General features: G+C 40.8%; 1 protein-coding gene across 2 annotated transcripts in view; it reads left to right on the top strand.

The window, feature by feature from the left end:
• NUP153 (nucleoporin 153) overlaps positions 1-22,389 on the top strand; it is a 54,410-nt gene that overhangs the window by 7,334 nt on the left and 24,687 nt on the right. For both annotated transcript variants that reach the window (XM_075705925.1, XM_075705924.1), the window contains exons 2-7: positions 15,828-16,041; positions 18,265-18,510; positions 19,802-19,941; positions 20,024-20,152; positions 22,027-22,143; positions 22,271-22,315. In XM_075705925.1, coding sequence (XP_075562040.1) covers positions 15,828-16,041; positions 18,265-18,510; positions 19,802-19,941; positions 20,024-20,152; positions 22,027-22,143; positions 22,271-22,315 — 891 coding nt within the window. The remainder of the gene's footprint in view (positions 1-15,827; positions 16,042-18,264; positions 18,511-19,801; positions 19,942-20,023; positions 20,153-22,026; positions 22,144-22,270; positions 22,316-22,389) is intronic.

Genomic DNA, 22,389 nt, shown 5'->3' with positions numbered 1-22,389 from the left:
TACTATGCTTAGTCTTCTATATAGTGTACTGATCAGCAGTGTTGTCCTTGTAAAGCTAGCACGGTGACGCTTCATACAAAGGATCACTGCATTTAGAGAGCAAATGTTAAAAGCTCTTATGCGAGTGGTAGAATATGTTGAAATCACCACGTTGCATGTGTTGATACTACGTAGATAACTGAAACCTTACATGTGAATTTAAAATAATTAGCGTGGATGGTTTTCTGACTCTTCTATTGTCTGTTATCTCTCTGCCTTTTCCAGTAGGTTTATTTAAACAATGTGCCAAAGCAGACACGTGCTTGGGGATATCTGTGGGATTCTGCCCAGAGAATGGATGCTGCAAATCAAATGCATAGATCAAATGAACAGTAATAGATTGGGGGAAAAAAATTATAATTATTAAATAAATAGGTAGACTGATAGATGTCAGACATGTGCATTTGTTATAATGGATAGCTTTTTAACCCTATTCAGCTCGCTAACTTGTGTTACATAAAAAGATGAGCTCAGGGTAGATAGCTAGCTTAAATTGGAATTAATTGACAAGTGTTCCTATTTTCAATATAATGTCCACTCTGCAGAAGTATTCTGTGGTTTAGCGTTAATTGTCTCTCAGTAATGAGTTTGGGAAGACATGAAAGTGCTCAGTGCAATCTTGACATGGGGTTATACCTCTGATTCTGATCCCCCTCTCCCCTAACTATTATCAATAAGCAGGTCCATAGAAATACTTTAATAGAACTGTTCTAGGTGCTTGTGGTCAAAACTGCGGTCCTGAAAACCCTCAGTCTCTTATCATTGAGGTCTGAAGGTGCCTAAGCACTGTACGCAGTATAGCTAATAGCTTTGAAGTTCCTAGGATGTCTGAATTTTTTTCGACTTGTATGAGAGATGATTAGCACAATGCCTGGCTCATGATTGTCTCTTTTCTGGATGTTCTTATTTTGCTGTAGTCTCCTGGGGAGTTCAGTCAGGTGAGAATTCTCCGATCACGCCCAACATGTGCTGTAGAGTCAGTCTTCTGTAAAGTACAGCGACAGCTTTGGAAGACAGTTGGAAAAGGAGGTGCTGCTGCTGCTGCTTTTTAATGACGATTAGCTAGAGCATTTGTTCAGAACGTGCTAGACCCTGCTTCAGATTCCCTTTTTGCCTGGAGGGATCAACCTACATCTTCCACTTTCCGGATGAATATCCTAGTCGCCAAGCTGAGTGTTGTCTTCAGTTTCCCGGCTGAAGCTGTGTTACTATCCAGAAAAAGAATGCATGATTCACTGAGCTAGAGAGAGGATGTATAAGAAGATGTTGCCCTCCAAGACTGGAGACATGCAGGCTCTGATCCCTGATTTCAGAAGTTATTTGTTTTATGTGAGATGTTCCATGGAGCAAACAGGCAAAGCCTAATATTTCCTGCCCTTTTCTCCCCAAGCGCCTGACCATTGAACTTTAGAGCCATGCTTCATTATGTTTGTGTGTGTGGTTTTTTTTTTTAAGTCTGGAGCCTTTTTTTAAACCAGCCTCCAATAGAATCATAGAATACTTTGGGTTGGAAGGGACCTTTAGAGGTCATCTAGCCCACCCCCCCTGCAGTGAGCAGGGACAGCTTTAACCAGATCAGGTTGCTCACAGCCCCGTCCAACCTGACCTTGAATGTTTCTAGGGATGGGGCCTCCACTACCTCTCTGGGCAACCTGTTCCAGTGCTTGACCACCCTCATTGTAAAAAATTGCTTCCTTATGTCTAGTCTAAATCTATTCTTCTTTAGTTTAAAACCATTATTCCTTGTCCTGTCACAACAGGCCTTGCTAAAAAGATTGCCCCCATCCTTCCCATAGGCCCCCTTTAAGTACTGAAAGGCCGCAATAAGGTCTCCCCACAGCCTTCTCTTCTCCAGGCTGAACAACCCCAACTCCCTCAGCCTGGCCTCATAGGAGAGGTGCTCCAGCCCTCGGATCATTTTGGTGGCCCTCCTCTGGACCCACTCCAGCAGGTCCATGTCCTTCTTGTGCTGAGGGCTCCAGAGCTGGACGCAGTGCTGCAGGTAAGGTCTGACCAGAGCAGAGCAGAGGGGCAGAATCACCTCCCTCGACCTGCTGGCCACGCTGCTTTTGATGCAGCCCAGGATACGGTTGGCTTTCTGGGCTGCGAGCGCACATTGTTGGCTCATTCTTCATCCACCAGTACCCCGAAGTCCTACTCCGCAGGGCTGCTCTCAATCCCTTCATCCCCCAACCTGTACTGATATCAGGGGTTGCCCCGACCCAGGTGCAGGACCTTGCACTTGGCCTTGTTGAACCTCATGAGGTTCACACAGGCCCACCTCTCCAGCTTGTCCAGGTCCCTTTGGATGACATCTCGTCCTCCTGGTGTGTCAACTGCACCACTCAGCTTGGTGTCATGTGCAAACTTGCTGAGGGTGCCCTCGATCCCACTGCCTGTGTCATTGATGAAGATGTTAAACAGCACCGGTCCCAGTACGGACCCCTGAGGGACTCCACTTGTCACTGGTCTCCATGTGGACATTGAGCCATTGACCACGACCCTCTGGATGCGACCATCCAGCCAATTCCTTATCCACCAAACAGCCCACCCATCAAACCCATATCTCCCCAATTTAGGGAGAAGGGGGTTGTGGGGGGACTGCGTCGAAGGCTTTACAGCAGTCTGAATAGATGACATCCTTTGCTTTTCCCTTGTCCACTGATGCAGTCACTCCTTCATAGAAAGCCACTAGGTTGGTCAGGCAGGACTTGCCCTTGGTGAGCCTGTCTCGAATCACCTCCCTGTGAACAGACACTGTCTAGAAGGGAAGGCTCTGACTTGCAGCTTGCACATTCTCCTGGAAGATGGAGATACGGGTACAGAATTCCCCACTAGTGAAGGAACTAAACCATGGTCTTTTCCCTTCAAAGCTACCATCCTGCCTTATAAGAAGTGCACTGTCAGCAGCTATGTTACTAAATGAACTAGCAAACAAAATTAGCAGCACCGCTCAGTAAAGATGGTATAGACTCACCCACCATGAAAGTTTGTGGGGTGGGAATCCTCAGAAAGAAAAGAGCCTTTTTGTATCCCTGCGTTGGGCATTCTGGGAGTAGAATTGGGGAGTCCCTCCCCATTGACTGCTTTCCTAGCAGCTAAACGTTGACAGCTCCACATTGAATGTGTTGACTTTAGATTATGCCGTGCTTAGCATGCTACCTGTTTGCTCAGCCATGTCATGCTGAAATATCCAGCCTCCTTCTGTACTGTGCAAGGATCTTAGGCACTTGGGTTAAAATTACAGCTTCTTTGAGAGCTAAGCACAGGCAAGTGAGGGAGCTGTTGTGTCCAACATCTGGGTTTCATCTTCTGGATCTGGCCCCAGTGCTTCTAAATGCTGGTTTGTCCCAGTCATTGAGGTAGACGGATGACCGGAATTACTAGTGCGGATGTGTTAATGGGATGAGTGTTTACATTGTTGACTTATTAAACAGCTTCTAGTATAGTATCTCTATGTTCCCGTTGTTAATTTTGTTTAGTTTTGTGCTTTTGTGTGTGTGTGCACTGGTTGAGCCTGGAATAGTGCTGTTCTCCTCCAGGTAACATATAGATTTCAAAGATTCTAAATGTGACTTATAGAAGAAGCTAAAATAACTTTTTTAGTTATTTTTATTTGATAATTAACCGTTCAAATGAAAGCATCAGAGAACTTTGACTCTCCTGGACTTTTAAACTCATACAAGCAGTTTTAAGCATGAGAAAAAACAATTATCTGAAAAGTCTTTACAACCTTCCCATAAACCTGTATGTTTATGTTAAGCTTGAGTTTATGTTAAGCTTCAGTTTAGATCTGTTTGATATTTTGTAGATTGACACTTCTGCTGGGGAGCAATACGTTTTGTTTTTTCTTACATGTGTACGTGCCAGTGCATATTTATAATGTAGATGTGCTACACTGATATACAAGAAAACAGTCCAAAGATGTTTTCCTTGATGAAACCAGCATAATTTTCTGCATGTTGTAGTTGGTCTTGTGCTGATGTAGTTAGGATATTACCTGAAAGAGGGGACCAGAAGGCCATTGAAAAGCACATTCACTGGTCCTGGTCATGAAAGCCCCTCTGGATTGGTGAGTTTCACAAAGTCACTTGAGACTTCGTGTGGGATTCTTCCCAGATGGAATAGCTACGGGATCAGGAACTTAAACTGTATGCAGTAATGCCTAAATCATTACATTATCACCTGCTACTGTCTTGAAGGTAGGCCAATTGTAAACTATTGTTTGATGTATGCATGGCATTTTCTTGGTGGGCAGTGACTGCAGGCAGCAGGCAGAAGGAATCTTATAAACAACCAGCTTTATTTTGGGAGGACATTGTGAAACTCTCATGCTAAAGAGTTCCTGGAGTATCATATTGAGTAATGTAAACTAGGTGATGTTTCATAAACCTGAGGTGGAAAAATATTAATTAAAAAAATCTTTATTAAGAATGTCTATAGGGACCTACACAAGTATAATTGTATCGGTTTAACACTCCTATCAATAGGATTGCACCTTAAGCATGCTTAGGTGGTTGTATTTATATTTGTATGCATCTGTCTGCTTGTTTTGATTTAGTAGTAGGTTAGCACATTGAGCTAAATATGAATAGATTTGAAGAAACGTTCAATGTGTATTTAAAGATTTGTTTTAAAAGAATGGGATAGTAGTTAACATCAGAGGTTTTCTTTCTGTCCCAGCAACATCAAATTGCATTAGCAAAACAGATGTTTAAATGTGGTACTTGGCTTTCTACTGCTACCGTAAACAGAAACGTATCCTAGTTGGGAAGAACTTTTTGAAGTGAGATATTGACAGTTCTCTCTCATTCAGGCTAACAGTGCTGTCAGTGGTACAACAAATTGTAAATTATGATTGCTATAGCATTTTATTAATACTTTGTGTTTTGTCTTTCAAAGTGTTGTCATGACAGCCTTGGGGGCTGTGAAGTATTGGAGAAAAACAATACTAGTGCGCGGTATCTTAGGAGAAGAAAAAAGCAGATGAAATAATTGACTGTGTTAGCTGGGACACTGCAAATTGCCTTGGGTTGCTGGCAGCACATCACTTCCTCTGAGTTATTTATTCCTCCAGTCAGTAATTAGAACCGGTTCTTGCTCCCCTGCCGTGAAGGAACTGAGCTGCTGATGATTCTGAGGGCTGTGAGAGGACAGAGTTCAAAATCTCTTTTGCTTGCCTAAAAAAAGTTTGAACAGAGCTATTTCAGACCGGTGCAGATGCAGGCTACCATAGCATCATGTAACAAATGGATAACACAGTGGGATGACTGGCTCAGGGGACATGGGAAGAGCAGTGGATGTTGTTTACCTGGACTTCAGCAAGGCCCTCAGCGTGGTCTCCCATGTCATCCCTGTAGCCCAACTGGTGAAATACGGACTCGCCAGGTGGACTGTAAAGTGGCTGGAAAATTAGCGGGACCGTTGACGTCAAAGGGCTGTGATCAGCAGCACAAAGTTCCAGTGGCAGCCGATTGCTAATAGAGCCTCTCAAGGGTTGATATTGGGGCTGATACTGTTATATGTCTTTATTAACAACCTGGGATGAAGGAATGGCATGCATCCTCAACAGGTTCCCAGCCGATACCAAACCTGGGGGAACATCAGCCCCATCGTATGCTGGAGGGTAGGGCTGCCATTGAGGGATCTCCTCAGAAATGGGCTGCCAGGAACCTCATGAGGTTTGACAAAGGCAAATGCCAAGTCCTTCATCTGGGACAAAACAACCCCACATACCTGCTGGACAGCAATTTGAACCTGAGTCAGCTGCGTGCCCTGGAGGTGAAGAAGGCTGACTGCATACTGGGCGGTATTAGTAAGAATGTGGGAAGGATGTTGAGGGAGGTGCGTTTTCTCGTCTATTCGGCACTTCCGGGACTGCATATGCAGAGTTGTGTCCAATTTTGGCCTCTCCAGTACAAAAAAAGATGTTGACATACTGGAGTGAGTCTCGTTGAAGACCACCAAAACGGCTAGGAGGCTGAGACACATGGCTGAGAGAGCTGCCTGTGTTCAGCTTAAGAAGAGCAAATATCCAACGAGAGTATAGAGAAGGTGGAGCAAGGCTCTTCTAGGAGGTTCATAGCAACAGGAGAAGAGACAATGGACTCAAGTTGCAAAAATGGAAATTCTGCTTTCATGTTAGGAAAAATCTTTTAACCGTGAGGATAGCTGACATGTTGGAAGAACTGCCCAGAGTGGTCTCCGCCCCTGGAGGTGCTCAAAACCCAGGTGCACACAGCCATGGGCAACCTGCTGTGCTCGGCGCGTCTCTGAGCAGGAGGGTGGAGTAGGTGACCTTTGGGGTGCCATGCGGCCTCTCTGTGTGCGCGGTTCCGCAGGTGCTGCTGTTGGACCACAGGGCACGCACAGACCCATGGTTTCAGCGTCAATGTTACTCTAGGTCGGTCCATCCTCTAATTCTGTCTTCGGGGCTATGCTGCTTTTTGAGGGAAGAAATCATGCCTCCCTCTCGCTGTTGCATTTTATGTAGAGTAAATTGCAAGGTTGTCCTCAAGAAGAGAATAGCTAAGAGGCTTTTCTCTAGGGTTGCTGTTTTCTAGACCTTTTTTTAAATGTCTTCTGGTTTTTTAGTGGTAGGTCACATGATATGCTTTTCCATTTTTCTGCTGTTAAATTGCAAAAACTCCGTGGGTTTTTTGCTATCTTTTTAATGTTCTGTGTAATCAATCCAGTATTTATTGTGTAGCTATTGTACATCTACAATATGTTGAACGGTGATATTTATACAGTCATGAGAGAAGGGGGAGGAGATGTTCCTTAGTATACGTGTCTTGGTATGTACTACTGAGACAATATAATGAAAACTCTTCTCTGTGCTTTTTGTAACGTACAATGCAAGTCCTCAACGCTGAAGAATTATTAAGTGCCCACAGTATTTTTTTAATGAAGAATTCTAGCCATTAGGCAGAATTTTTTATTACTTTTTAGGGTATTAAATTACTTACCGATGCAGTTCCATGAACAACTGCCCTAAATTTGGACATAGTTCTCATTTTCCCTTATACAGATCTCTCATGCTAGGTATCTTTCCTTCTTGCAACTACCTTCCGTATTTTTATTTTATTTTATTTTATTTTATTTTATTGTGCTGCTTAAAACTCTTGACTTGCTTTCTCATTATGCCTAAACATGTCTTACCTGCCTGTTAAAACTGTGTAATTGAAGGTACAATTTAAATACACTTTTTAAGCCAAAGAGATGTTAATTTTGGTAACAGTTGAGCCACTTGAAGGTAGTGTTATTCGCAGCTGTTTATCACCACCTCTGGTGGGAGATTGTTACACCCCCAGCCTTGTTGGTGGAAGGGTCAGGGTAAGTACTCCCTAAACCCCTTTAAGCCAAGTCAGTTGGACCATCTTAAAATTGAGTGAAGGCAAGTATGAACTGGCTTGTTTGACTGTGCCTGAAGCAAAAGTAGTTTTGCAACTTGCTGATACAGTACTTGTCATTGTGGTATTCTGGATTACTGTACAAAAATACTTATTAATTAAACGATCTTCTCCTAACTGTGAGATTTGTTTTTCTTTGTTTTTGTTGGAGAGTTTACAAATATGTTCCCCTTCTTCTGACAAGAAAAGGCTTTAAATGTTTTTTCTCCCCTTCGTCTAGGAAATGCGACAGCACTAAAGCTCTCATATTGGGGCAGCAGTACTAGTATTTCCAAGGGGGGAGTTTCCTTTGAGTTTCTATAACTCATCTCATAATTGCATGTTGCATTTAATTACAGTGCCTTTGTGTGTGTTTGGCTCGGTTGTGACCACCATGTTTTTTTAAAGTAAGCATGAGTTCATCTTTACGTTCACCTTTGCTAGGAAAAAATGTGTATGCCAACACATGGGCACTAACATGCACTGAAGTCCTACAGCCACAGTTCTAGCACAGACTCTAGCTTTGCAAATACCTGTGCCAGTAGAAAATTTTCTTTCTCCTTGCTGAGGTTGTTTACTATTGTCTCCATAGCTCTGCTGTTGGAAGGAGTTGTGTGAGAGTGTCCTGGAAAGCTGGCTGACTTTGCTTTTAGTTATGATTGTATTTTGAATCAAACCCTCTTTTTGAAGCAGACACGACTCCTTCCCCTATTAGAGCTCAAGGTCTGGTGACCTTGAAGACTAAAGTAAGCCAAGCAAAGAGTTAAACTGTTGAACTGGCGTTTTCTTTGAGACTGGATTACAGGTCTAGTGAGGCGCTGAAAGATTTACAGTAACAAAATATTAAATTGTCGACCAAAAACTGTACTGGTATGTGCCAGCCGGTAATACAGGTGCATTTGTAGTTTAAGTAATCCTGAGCTAAGCAGATGTAAATGAGGTTTAAACTGGTTTAAATGTCGCTGTATTGGGGAATTACTGTGGTGCAACTAGATACATGTTAAATTTAGCTATAACAGTGCACCTGTTTTAATGTCAGCCCTTAGTATTTGTTATTAAACTTACTTTACAGAGTTGTAGAATATATACAGATTTGTAGATGCCATTACCTTCAATCACTAAAAAAATAATCTCTATGTGCAACAGCAATTTTTCCTGTTACTGGTAAGAGAACGGTGTTTGGAGATACTGGTTACATATTTGTGAGATGCTCTTGGTTCTGTCAGTTGAGCTGTGATGAAAAATTATGGCCAGAAAGACACTGCTGCCCTTTATGACTGAAGATTACTGCCCTGCAGCAGAGGCGAGGCTACCTTGGCTTTACAGTTTCAGAATACTACCTCAAAACGTCAAAGAATGTAACAATAGCTGCCGCTGCAGCTAAAGCACCTGTGCCCGAGAGTCAGCGTTTTAGTTTCTCCTAGGCACCAATTCTTACATTTTTAAACCTAGCCAGGAAGCGTATGCAGCAGGGTTAAATGTGTCCTATTTAAAGTAATTGCATGTTCTGGTGGTGTAGATGAGTTGTGAGGCTTAACTTTTATATGCTAGACAATGCCTGTGTGTGACACAAAGTAGGAGGGCTTCGAGTCTTGCTAAAATATCAGATGATCACAGAGAATAACTAAAGAGGATTCCTTGGTTACTTCATTTTAACTTACGTGTTCAAGTTTGTGAATAAGATAACATACTGAATGTGCAACAGGAATGACGTATTATATTTTGCAAAGCCACTAGCACGTTGTATTGTCAGCTCAGTTTGTAGATCAGCATGGATAGGAAAGATATTTCAGAGGGAGCATGACAGTACTTCGCTCTCTTTTGCTAACACCACATTTAATTTAAAAATTTAACTCCAATCTTGTTCAAAGATTGTGATTTACTTTGGAATGCCACTCCAAAGTGGCAGGAATGAAGTTTTGTAGCACTAAGTACTTCATTTTGTGAAATATGCTTCAAGTTACCTGTAAAGCCTTGTCTGCACTAGAAAGCATTGGACACGGGGATGGACATCAGTAAGCTGTGAGTTACCCTTGAATGGCATTTAACCACTGCTTCAGGAGCTGTTGCAGAATTTGGCCTGCCCTTGTGTTTTACGTACATAACAGGTCCTCACTACTATGTGCCATAGATTAGCCATATACCATGTTTGTTTGTGAGTGCTTCTAGGCAAAGAGGCACTGAAGATGTTTAATTCATTGCTGGGAGCCTACTATATTACAAGAGGTAGCAAATTTGTAGCATGGGGTATGATACCTTGAAAGCTTTTGTACGCATAAACTTCTTACTGTAAATGCAGAAGAGAGGAAGCGTTTGCCGTTTCTATTATCAGTTATGTTTGGTGATGTTGAAATACTGTAATGAATTGGGCCTTACCGTATAGAGAATACCTATAAATAAGACAGACAATTTTAAGCCTAAACTGTGTATTTAAATGCTAAATATAAAATGTATGTTATCATACTTTGCTAAATCTGTACTTTTACTAATGGCCTTGTAAAGACCATCTGGTGCTACAGGAAATGTATTCCTTGATCATTCTAATGTTTAAAACTTTAAACTTCTTGTCTGTGCAGTTATGTCGGAGTGTCTTATCCTGATGCCATGTTGTCCTGATGCTGTTGTTGTACTTGTTAAGTAAAAATAATTGGTTTAGACTGTAGGGTTCCCTTACAGGAAAAGAAAAAGAGTCTGAGCAGCATTTCAATTAATGTAATTCTACGTACTGTCTATGAAACTTGGCTGCAGGCACACTGTATAAGTGTGGCAGTCTTTCAATAAAAAAATATTAACTGTACTTAGTGTCCCTTCTTAGATTAAGAATGAACTCCTTTAAAACTGCTTGCAAAGTTGTAAGTGAAAGTAGTCTCCTTAATCTTACATTTTTTGGTTTTGATGCTGATAGATTTCTGTCTCAAAGCGTAACACTGAACGTATGCTCGGTGATCTACAGTGCCCATCGCTGATTGCTGCTGAGGATTAACTGGAGCCTAATGTAGTGCTTCCTATAAGGAAGGAAGCAAGCTGCCATGTACTTTGTGCTCTTTTTTCTAATGTTGTCACTGTGTCAACTAAAGGTGTGGATAAAACGTGAGATAAAACCATTCAGCATCACAAGGATTTAACCTAGTTGGGTAGACACCAATTTATCTATCGGAGCATACGCTGGCTTTTTGCACTCAGGTGGAAGTGATAATGATGGGTACAGATGTGCAAGGAGTGCCAAAATGTAAAACAGCACCTGAATTTGCCTGGGATGTTTATTCTAAAGCTAACTAGACTCTGGAAAATAAGGCTTACTAAAAGCAACAAGAAGGAAATACATTGGCATCTGGAATCATAATCCCTTCTTCATGATTTTTAGAAATAAATCTGAACTAGTCCACTTGCCTTAAATAAAATTGTTGTTTTTCAAATGTTACATAATTAATGACATTCCTGTAACATATTGTTCATATTAAGTCATAAGTTCTACTGTCTTTTTTCTAAATGAAATATCAAATTCTGCTGTCCTACATCCAAATTGAAACCACTCCCTAAATAGCAAAAGCAGAGTTAGTTTAAGCCAGTCTTAAGTCTGTGCTGCTGCAAGAGACAGTCATGTCGTGTTTCCACTTCTATTCCTGCTTTTGCCTCAGCATCCGTGCAGCCAGGCGGTGAGCTGGACCAGCGACCTGATGCCCCGAGGGGTAGTCCTCACCGTCGCAGTCTACAGGCGAATTTTTGGCTGGATCTATTTGATAGAGCCCTGATGCAGTTTGTGACTCGGCTGCCTGTAAGAGCTAGCGGCAGCATAAGGGAAGGGCGAGGTGAGGAGGAGAAAGGGGCAATCTCTTTAACGGCAGTAAGGACAGAGGATGGTTAAAAGAAGGGAGAAATTCTGTTTCTTCTTCCTCTCGTCCTGGCTGCCTCATCTTGCTCGCTCTCTTGGGCCATTTCTGGTGCACTGAGCCAGTTGAACTCATTAGTCCAGCAGAGAAACATGTACTTTTTGCCAGATTAATGAATTCAAGCTAGTACGGAGAGTAGCCTGCTATGCGCCAGAGCTGGCATGAGGTAACCATGGGGGATGGAGAGAACACAAAAATTCCTTTTTGATGGTTTTAAGTGGTTAGATTGATCTGCTCTATCTCAGTGAACTTCACTGTTAGGTGCAGGTTTTCTTTTTGAGGACTTACTGATTCATATGTTTTAATAACTTGGCCTTTGAAATGGGAAGCAGAGAAATCTCTGAGAGGCCTGGAGGTAAAAATTTGATGCTTTTCAGAGGTGTGCATACAGTGAAGTGGAAATTAGCTCTTTTATCCGGTTGTGTATTTTGCATCTCTGATGAATTCATGTTAGTGTATGACCTTTATATAATTTCTATATAAATTTTTTAGTACATCCTGTGTTGTATAGTGGGATTTACTTAAGCCTCTCAGACTGAAATCAACTCAATTACAAAAATAGATGTTTTCCAGTAATGCATCATTGCTGAGTACTCCCGCCAGCACTTTTCCCCCACTACGTTATGTGAAAGACCCTTACAAGCTGGGAACACTGTCCTATTCCATAAATATTTTTGGCCAAGAAATAGCCTGCTTTTAAGTTTGGAAGTCGAACCGTGACCATAACCTATTGATTTTTCTTTCTTTATATAAATCCTTTGAAGAAATGGTATTTTAAAGTAGTAACTAACGACGCCTTGTTTGTTTACTGGTTAGTATGTCTACCCACTTATCTTCTACTTGGAGTTGCATCTCAAGGCAATATGCCTTGAGTAACTGTAGTTACTGTCGCTGTGGTGTTTGTATACATGCACTTAGATACATCTAGCAGAGCTGCAGACACTGAGGATGATGCACAGAATTTGAAAACCTGTTGTAAATATCTGTTCCTAAGCTACTGGATCTTTTTAGTGGATTTTTTGTTTTGTGTTCTTCTGCTTTCCTGCTGAGGATGAGACTTAGAGTGTGAGCGCAGTTAAGATGAGCAGGCAACTGTTGGTACTGACGGCAGCTCTCAGACTGCTGAGGTCAGCCAGTTAAGGACTGAAGCACATTCGCTGGCTGAAACGCGGCTGCGCGCAGTCGGGGTTGCCCCCTGGCATCTTCTGCCCTTTCACGGTATTAAGTTTGGTGCCTCCGTGGCTTGTAGAAATAAGAAGTTACGAGCGTTAAAGCTGCGTGCCAGCGCCGCAGCCTGGGGTTGGGAGCTAGAAGAGTTTTTTTGCAGTAGCGTGTTCATTGTAGCTGTAGGGAATGAAGGTGTTCAGGAAAGGACTGGTACATAATTGTGGCATGAGGAGATAGGGATCCGAGCTGTCCACTCGGATTTTGCTGGAGCAATAAGCCTGTTAGAGTTGTCTTGTGCCGTGCCTTTTGTATTTCGCCTCTGAAGATCTGTTTGCATCAGTGAGATGTGCGATATCCTTGTCAGCCTTCTGGAAGGATTAATGATGTCTGTGTGGGGAGCTGGTAGTGCCAGGGAACCCGGGATGGACAAAGCACGGAGCTGGTGGCACAGGAGCAGTAGAGGGAGCGTGCGCTGCTGCTGACAAGGTAGGCTTGCGTTGCATGTGCAAGGAGAGGGAAAGGGTGTCCAAACACATGTGCCGAAGTTGAAGAATAAGAAAGCTAAAAGTTAGGGTTGGATTAAAATGCCAGCTTTAAAGACAGTGTAAGGCATGACGCTTTGCTGAAATGTCCTGGCAAGAATACAGAGTGTGCATGTTTGGAAGTGTAGTTGGTCAGTGGTACCTTAACTGCCTGACTTGGGCAGGAGTCCAGCTGTGGTGCTTTACTGATTGGCTTTCAGCTGTGATGGGCAGGTAGGAGATGCCATAAGGAAATTCTCGTTTTATTCATGATTTTTTTTTTTTTGTGAATGGGCATGCCTGGGGTATGTGGCTTACTTTTAGGGGAGAGGTGGGGTTTTTTAGCAAGATCTGTGTTTGATGATGGTCCGTTCTGCCATCATCACGCCTGCATAGTTCTTTCACAGTGCCTTTAATCAATATTTTCATTTTGCAGACAGAAAATGGAGGTGCATTTCTGTGTATTTTGGTTTTCCTTGCTTTGTCGCTAAGCCAGCAGTATTCTGGAACATAAAACTATGCTTCTTGTCTTCCACTGTGCCTAAGCCAGATGGAGCAGGCTATTAGTACTTGCTACAGTACGGCTGCGCTGCGCGAGTTCCAGCTCCTGCGTTGGCTTGCGAAGTTACCCTGTGTTACCCAGCTTAAAGTGCTGATGATGTGGAGAATGCTAGCAAGGCTGCCATATGCAAGAAAGGGTCAAACCAGTCTGGTTTTAGATATGGATGGTAAAATGTCATCTTGGTTAATTATTAGTCTAGCTAGATTCTCCAGTTACTCATTTGGATTACTAATGATTGGGTGTTTACTCTTCTGGATGCCTATGACTTCTTCCATCTTGAGTCTCAGGCAGCATTCAGTGCTGGGAGGATTTCTTCAGCAAGAGAGTCATACCGGCCTTTTTTATGGCCAGTGATACCTATTCTCTGATGGAGAAACTCGCTAGCAATACTGAATGCAGTAGTGCTTAGCTTTTTGGAAAGAGCGTTGCCTTGCATGCAGTTTGTCTCCTGACCGTTTGCTCATTTTGGCAGATTTTAACTCCTGTGAGTTCCCAATATGCTTTTCTTCATAGCAGCAAAATATTTCCCCCCGAAAAGGGGGACAGTGTCACAGAGAAAGGTGGAAATGAGGGGCTGGGGATAGAGAGGGACTTCCTCTTTGCTGGTACTGTGCACTGAACTGTTTGTGAACTGTGGTATTGCATGCAGTTAGTAGATTTTGTTGGAAAGCTGAAGCGTGGTATTTATGTAGAATAGCAGCAACATCCTGAGCATGGCATACTTGCGTGCATCTTAGGGTGGTAATTGCCACGGATGCGTTTATTGCTCTGTATTCTGTCTGGTTTAAACTGCCCTTGGGTATTCATTCTGTCTTTGTGCAAGTAGAAGATTAAATTACAGATCACTTTGAAAAATGACAAATTGTAAATTAAGACGACTTTCTTTCTGTGAAAAGGCTTTTTGTTTTCTACCTTCCCTTCCTCCTCTTTCCCTGCCCTCCCCTTAACTCCAGATTCAAAAGTGTCTAATCTGTTTATAACTCCTGTAAGTTGGTGTTTGCATTATTGTGTACGAAAGACTTGAACAAGTGAAATGGGCTTCTTTTTTGTTTGTGTGCTAAATTTTTTAAGAAAGTTGAATACAGCAGAGTTCTTGTTTCAGAATTGTTTACTAGACTGTGACTATTACAAGTCCAAAGATTATTCTCAATTTTCTACACCTGAATAATTATTTTGACTAGAAAATTTTGTTGCCTAAACCCATGAAAATATCAAAGTACCTTGCCAGAGCCTTTGGTACATGTGTTAGCAACTGACAGTGGAGTTCAACAAAAATCTCTTTAACTCCTGTTACTTTTCAGTTTCCGAAGTGTTGAAATTGCTGAGTTGGCTTTCACATTTGCTTGCAGCTCGTGGAGTTTAGCAGCTGGTTCTGTGCCTGCAGTCAGTGTAAGAGGGAAGGAGCTCCCTGCTGCAAGCGATCTGCTGTAACGGGGTTGAGATTTGACAGGAAGGTGTGTTGCAATTTTGAGGGCATGATGGGGAACAAGTGACTGCCTAAAACAAAATGGTAAATAAATATTTCCTAAACGTAGAATGTAAGCGTTGCAAGTAATAGGTAAATGTCAAAATAGAAATGGCTTTTATGTATTCAGTAATTGCAGAATATTAAGGTTTGGAGATCCAAAACTTTAACATACAATGAAATGAAATTTGATCAAAATGGATCTGTTTAAGAGTACTGTAGTGAGGCATCTGCTATTCCACTATAGCTGTTTCTTCCAGGATTTCTTTCATACATGTTGTTACTGCAGTTCAGCATTAGAAAAATTAGAAATATTTAAGTTCACTGATTTTTAGGAGCTATTATGGTCCTATTGATATGAGCTATTATCACTGTAGATAATTGCTGAGCTTCTGTTTTTGATGTTTTTTCAAGTGAAGGCGTTAAGACAAGGAGTCCTGAAAAAAAGTACATACATCAGGACTTATTTAGAAATAGAATTTCCCGATGACCTTGTGACTTGACAAGCCTCTGGTGAACTTTGGCTGAAATTTCAGAATTTTGAACGCTGCCAAGGTCACTGGGAAGTGCAGAAACTGATAGGTTAGTAGTAAATCAATGTTAGGTGAATTTTTGTCATGCGTGTCCCAGAAGCATAGAGATCTTATGTCAAGGATCAACCCCCTCTATCTTATTGTTGTCCTGAATATTTGCTATCTAATGTCTGTCTTCAAGGTCTGTGCAAGGTTGCATCCCAGTGTATGCTGTTGACTGTGTTTCTGTAATTAACAAGTGTTTTTTTCTTTCGAGCAGGGAATCATTAGCAGAGTGACAGAATCGGTAAAAAACATTGTACCAGGATGGTTACAGAAGTATTTCAACAAAACTGAAGATGAATGTGTAGATACAAATGAATCTACAAACCAGGAAGAGAATCCAGTAAACTATCACCATGATTATGCAAATGAAGATACCATAGTGATTGATGGGAGAGTCACGCCTGAATCAGCAAGAATTAATTTAGAAGGTATGTGAAAAATCATTTAGTATTCTGGCCATCTGTATTTATTCACAGATTTCTAGTTTTGAATCTAAATTTCTAAGGGAAGCTGGAAGGAGCGTTTTGACAGAATTAAAAAAAAAAAAAAACCAACCCCTTCCCCTCCCAACAAAACCACCCCCCCAAAAAAACCAAACAAAAAATCCCAACAACTGTTTGTGAAACTGTCTTAGCTTTAAACTGTAAACACAATTGCAAAACATACTGGAGGTTGTCTTACAGCTCTTGGAAGTCATCAGTTAACTGCAGGTAGTCAATTAGCCAGGTGCAAAATATTGATAATATTCATTTGCAAGTGTGCTGGGTTACATTTTCTTTTTAAAAGGTCTGGAATGAAAGTATCTAATTGCCTAAGGGAATAAAAACATTAATTTGTTTTGTTGTCCTCAAAACAAAAGACCAGATGCTGCAATGCCAGAGGAAAATTCCTTCTCACGTCCTGATTTTTTTTTTTTTTTCCCCCCTTTGGGCTTCTTCAGTCAATTTAATGAAGTTCCTTGTTAGTTTAATGGAGAACTGGGGAACTTGGTTTATGACATTATTCTTTTTGAAATATTTGGTAACATTAAGGTGTGTGCATGCCTAGCATGGGGTCTTTGAAAACCTGTTTGGACCCTTGGCAAAGAAGTTTTCAATCCCTTACTTTACATATAGAAGATTAATGTGTTTTATATCTATTCTTCTCACTGTTTCTGTAGTTCTCCTCTGTAAATTTGCATATGCTCTCATTTGAGTTTCTCTTAAATTAGCAGTTTTGTGGAACTTAGTTTTTAATAAGGAGAGAAGTTTTGTCTGAGCACATGTACATAACCATCTGTGTGGAAAGTCAGTTGCTTCTCTTGGCAGAATGAAAAATAATGAGGAAATACCTTTGTCACCAGTGCCATCTAATTGTAAATAAGGAGCTTTATTGCTTTCTGTGTAGCTGTAGCTTGAGAATAAGTTTGGATATAGGAATAGAGAAGGTCTTCATGAATGAGGAACACGTGTTGGCTTTCCTGAAGAATTGTGTGAAAGGACCTTTCAGTAAGAACAGCTGCACAGCAAACTTTCTAGCTCCAAGAAATCAGGAGCAGATGGACACCCTAGAACCTTTAGTAGCAGTTGCAGTCTGTGGATGTTGTAGACCAGTCTTTCCATAGTTAATAATAAGATTTTTTTTTTTATTATTACTATTACAGTTTTAGAAAGCCTGTTTCTTCAGCTCTGAGGTACCAATGTGCTAGAGCCTGTATTCCTTTGCTTGGCCAGCCCTCAGCCTGATAACACTTTCTTTATCTCAAACAAGACAGTCCTAAAACTCTACCAGTGCTTTGGAGAACTAATTAGTAGTACTGCAGTGGTTATGAAGATTGAATTAGCTAGTTTAAGCTTCTGTGCAGATATCAAGAGGACAGTGACTCAGAATCATGTTCATACCCAGAATTCCCAGGAGAGACTGTGGACTTAATGGATGTCAGGCAAGGTATCCATTAGTAGCTGTTCCGTCATGTGGCAAGTTGGAGCTGTGAGACTGCCTCTTGCAGGACAGGACACTGGCAGTGTTTGCAGACCCTTTGGTTCATGAGGAAAAAATGCCCATCTTGCAGCTGAGGCCACGAGGCTTACTTGTCCTTTGTGCCAAAATCTCAAAAGTTAGTGGATAGGAGATAATGTTTTGCCTGTAGCATGACCTGATACGGTAGAATTAGGGAGGGGGGGACAATGACACCAAAACAAACAAAACCCCCCAAAATCTCTGCAAATACACATCTTCATGTTATGTATTCGGATTAACATTGTCTTTGTTACAAGATTATATAAACTGCAGAGTTGTCTGTAACTTGCCATGTAATCTCAAATTTTGGAAAGCTTATTGCAAGCTTTATCTGCAGAAGAAGGAATTTATACATGTTTGATTTAGTGAAAGATCCAGCGTTAGAGCACTTGAGCATGGGGTCAGAATTTGGTGTTGTAAAACCTCATTATTAACTACTTCTTAATGTGAAATTAATACTTCGTATTGTGAGCAGTGTTGCTGTTGTAATGAGACAGTTAGATGAAACCCTGTCTGGGTGAGGAAGAAGTTAAATTCAGCTTCTCTATTTTTGTGCTTAGAACTGGCAATAGCATGACTGTTGATAGAAAACAGGTTTTGGCTTCTGTGAGCTTGCCTATAGGAAGACTAATTGTCTCCCTGTTCTTGTTTAGAACCATCCACGAGTAGATCTGCATTGAACTTCTCAGATGTGTTAACAAGGCCCTCTCTTCATCGGAGCCATTTGAACTGTACCATGTTGGATTCCACAGTACCACATTGTCAGCCCTCTACATCTTCATTTGGCATTGGCAGTCCTGGGCTGTCTCTTGTAAAAGAAATAAAAGATTCTACCTCTCAGCATGATGATGATAACATCTCAACAACCAGTGGCTTCTCCTCTAGAGCATCTGATAAAGGTAACTTTCACGTTCTCTAACTGATTTTTTGGTAACATGAAGTACTTTGCATTCTTTAATATTCCACGTCACCTTAGTAAATAAAGTAGGTGAATGTCAGCTTTAGAGGTTAGAATTAAATTTAAGTTTTAGTATTTTAGAAGTATATAATCCTATCGCCTTTTTAATATAGCCATGCTTTGGAATACATTTATGAGACTCTGATGTTACAAAGAGTTGGTGCTGATAAATGCACTTTTAACTAGGTTATCTGTAAATTTTGAACTGGGATAGTAGGAACTGAAGATGACTCACTGCAGCTTGACAGCTAGGTTGGTTGCCTAGAAGGAAGCAATCTCGGAATATCTAACTGACAGCTGGTAAAATGTGAATAAATACAGGTGACAAATAGAAACACAGGATGTTTTCCTGTGTTTTCACCAGGAGTCAATAAAGGAGCTGTTCTGACTGAACAAGTTTTGAGTTGCTTATTTGGGCTTTCTTGTTAGAAGGCATCAGTTGTCAATACTGCCATGTCTTTTGCTGAATTCAGTAAGGAATGTACACCATTTTAAAATAAAAAAAAAAAAGAAACCTTGTATTGATGTAGACAGGGACCTAGGTGACATCATTGAGGAAAGGCAAACAGCAGGTTTGCAGCTTTTTCTAGTCCCCCATATAAACAGGATTGAGGCATGCTCAGCAAGTTCTCTGGAGAACATATTTTTACAATTCAGAGAGGATGTTGCCAGGGTTTAGCAATATAACCTGAGTTTACTAGAGCTTTCTGGTGTGTCTCCATAAAACATACGTAGAAAATAGGTCGTTAACTCTGTTAGTTCAGCCTTTGGGGAATTTTTCAGGTTTAAAACCTGTGCAATTCTGACCTATGCTGGCCTCCAACCCTTTACCAACATAGGAAAAACTTTGTATCATTATAGATGCACCAGTGTTTATGCAGTTCCCTTTTATTTTACCATGAAAGAAGAAAAAATAAAATTGCTTTGCACTGGAAGCATACTATTAACTTCTTGTGCGTGCTTCTGAAGGATTACTGAAAGGTAATGTATTTGCAGTTCTGTGAACAGATTTCAGGTTCAGAGTTGATACTTGGTTGTCATACCATATGTGAAATTGATCTGTTTGAAGAAATCTGAAGGTTAGAGTGCTGCAGAAATGAGTGTTAGGGGGCTTTTTCATTCTGTAAGACTTATTTTTCTGTATTAAATAACTCTGGAGTTAGTGTGCTCTTCAGTATTAAAGTTCTGTATGTACACAAGGCATTTACATATAGCATGTGTCATTTTGGCAGATATCACCGTTTCAAAAAATACTTCAGCACCACTGCTCTGGTCCACAGAGGCTGAAAGATCTCATTCCCTCTCGCAGCATCCTGCACCTAGCTCTAAAAAACCTGCATTCAATTTATCTGCTTTTGGATCTCCCTCTCCTGTAAGTACTGCACAGTATTAATTTTAATCAATTTGAATGTGTAGCCATTTTACTAACCACTTACCATAATACCTTTCCGTAGTCACTTGGAAACACTTCTGTCTTTAAGACAAGCCAGCTTGGGGATTCTCCATTTTACCCTGGAAAGACCACTTATGGTGGGGCAGCTGCAGCAGCAAGGGAGACAAAAGCACGAATTACTCCTTATCAGGTATGAGAATAGTAGTGCAGCGTGAGGGAAAATGTAATTGGAAATGCAGAAGGTGTAGCACTGCCGAAAGAGGTGTGAGCAGGGAGCTGAAAATGTGGCAACGGTTCCTATTTTGCCCTTTCAGCCTACAAGAGTAGAAAAGAAAAATTCCTGTTTAATTTTCTTTTTGATTGTTTATGTAGAAATACTTGTCATAATGCACAAGAGTGACAGTAGCATCTTAGGTTCTGGCTAGTTTTTTGTAGTTGGGATTTCCTCTGTTGTTAAGTCTTTCAAAAAATTCCATTTTCTGCCATTGTCTGCCTCTGGCTGTATTATATTAAAATAACGTGTAAATAAAAACAATAATGGCATAACTTTGAAAACTTGTATTTGTAGTAGCAAAAGCTACCTGCCTGATACTTGTTTGTAGATCTCACACAAGCATGCCTACACTCATACTATGAATGTATTGTATAAAACTGTGCACTCTTTAATACAGTAGTATCAAAAAGGCAACTTTTCTGATCCTTTGCTCTTCTGTTACCTAGAGGGAGGCATGCGGTCCTGAATGCAATCTCAAGATAAACAATAAAATGCTTTCTATTTTAATATCATTCAGGTACCCCTTGAAATGAGTCACTTGCCCCTAAGAGTTCTTCATGTTCTAAAATGAACCATCAAATTAAAAAAAGCTGACAACTCTCAGTAGCTAGAGTTGAATCTGAAAGGAAGTCAATAAAATCTGGTTTGGCTGGGATGTGTTTACATCAAAATGACCTTTATTAAAAAAAAAAAATCCAAAAAACCAAAACCAAAAAACCTCCCCAAAAAAATCAAAAGTCAAAAGGAACTTTATTTAAGGACCTGGAAATAAGAGTTTGCTGGACCTATTTCTGGCAGTCCATTTCTACCATGGAGCAAGGGGACCTACAAGTTCCTGACTTAGGGGAAACCTTGAAAACTTGTGGTTTGTTCTGTCTCAGTGTTAAATCAGACTTCAGAACACTCAAAACTTCCTGTAAGCTAGGAGCCCTCTTTGGTCAGCTATTTTTATTTTTTACAAAGTAAATGTGGATTATGCTGAAAAGAGGAACCAAAATACTAGGCTTTTAAAGGAGAGAGTAGCTTGCTTGTTGCTGCATGCTGTGGATTACAGCGAGTCTCGCTTGTGTTTTTTACATGCTGTATGGTCTGCTTCCTGTCTTCACATAGCAGTGCGGTAAGCATGATGTGGTTATGTGAGGGGTTTAACATAATTAAAAAAAAAAAAAAAAGCCACACTGAAAGACCCTTTTTTTTAATTATACTCGAAGTCATGTGGTGCAATTAAAACTGTTTACTTTTTCACTGTAGTATGTTTCGATCTGTTACAGTTCAAATCAGATATTTATCTTTTTAAAAAGAGTAAAAAGATCTGCAGTCAACTGTAATCTTGGGGGAAGGGAGGAAACATGAGAAGTAAAACTAGAAATTCCTGATGATGGTTGTATACATTGGTTTTAAGATGATACACTTACACCATCACGAAACTCTGAGATCTGTTTTGCTACTGAAAGTACTTTCTGCAGCACAAGCCTTTGCTTCAGTTCTGTTTTCCTGATTACTGCTTCAGAGACCCCACAGGCCTAACATCTTCCCTTTTATGACCTTTTACATTTAAGTATTTCTTTTGTTGCTTTATCCCATGTGCGAGATATGTGGGGCCCCACTTAAATGTCTATAAAGTCAGTAGAGTATATTTTGTTCTTCATGGCCTGAGTGCTCAGTGAATGCATTTTTCTCTGTCATCACTAGAGTATTGGTTATATCATCAGTGTAGCCATAGGGCATAAAATACACGCATGTTTAATTCAAATTCAAGCATCGTAACATTTGCAATGCTGATTTTTCAGCCACCAGTAAGAAGACAAATGAAAGCTAAACAAGCAAGTGTGCAGTCCTATGGTGTGACAAGTTCCACAGCACGGCGCATCTTGCAGTCATTGGAGAAGATGTCAAGTCCTTTGGCGGTAAATGACACTCCAGTTAATCTGTTTTATTTCATGTGTTTGAAAAACATAGTAAACGTGCCAGTATAGGATGAAGATCTTCCTTACACAGTGTACAGTTTAATTTATTGCACTGTTTTTTCAACAGGATGCTAAAAGGATTCCGTCGTCTGTTTCTAGTCCGCTGTCTTCTGTAAGTTGATCACAAAACCCCCATGTTTTTGTTGGATGGAACCCTCTTAGGAAAAAAATTGTCCTCTAATATTT

This window comes from Pelecanus crispus, chromosome 2, assembly GCF_030463565.1.
Source record: "Pelecanus crispus isolate bPelCri1 chromosome 2, bPelCri1.pri, whole genome shotgun sequence".
Classification (NCBI taxonomy): domain Eukaryota; kingdom Metazoa; phylum Chordata; class Aves; order Pelecaniformes; family Pelecanidae; genus Pelecanus; species Pelecanus crispus.
This window is presented reverse-complemented; position numbering and strand designations above follow the sequence as displayed.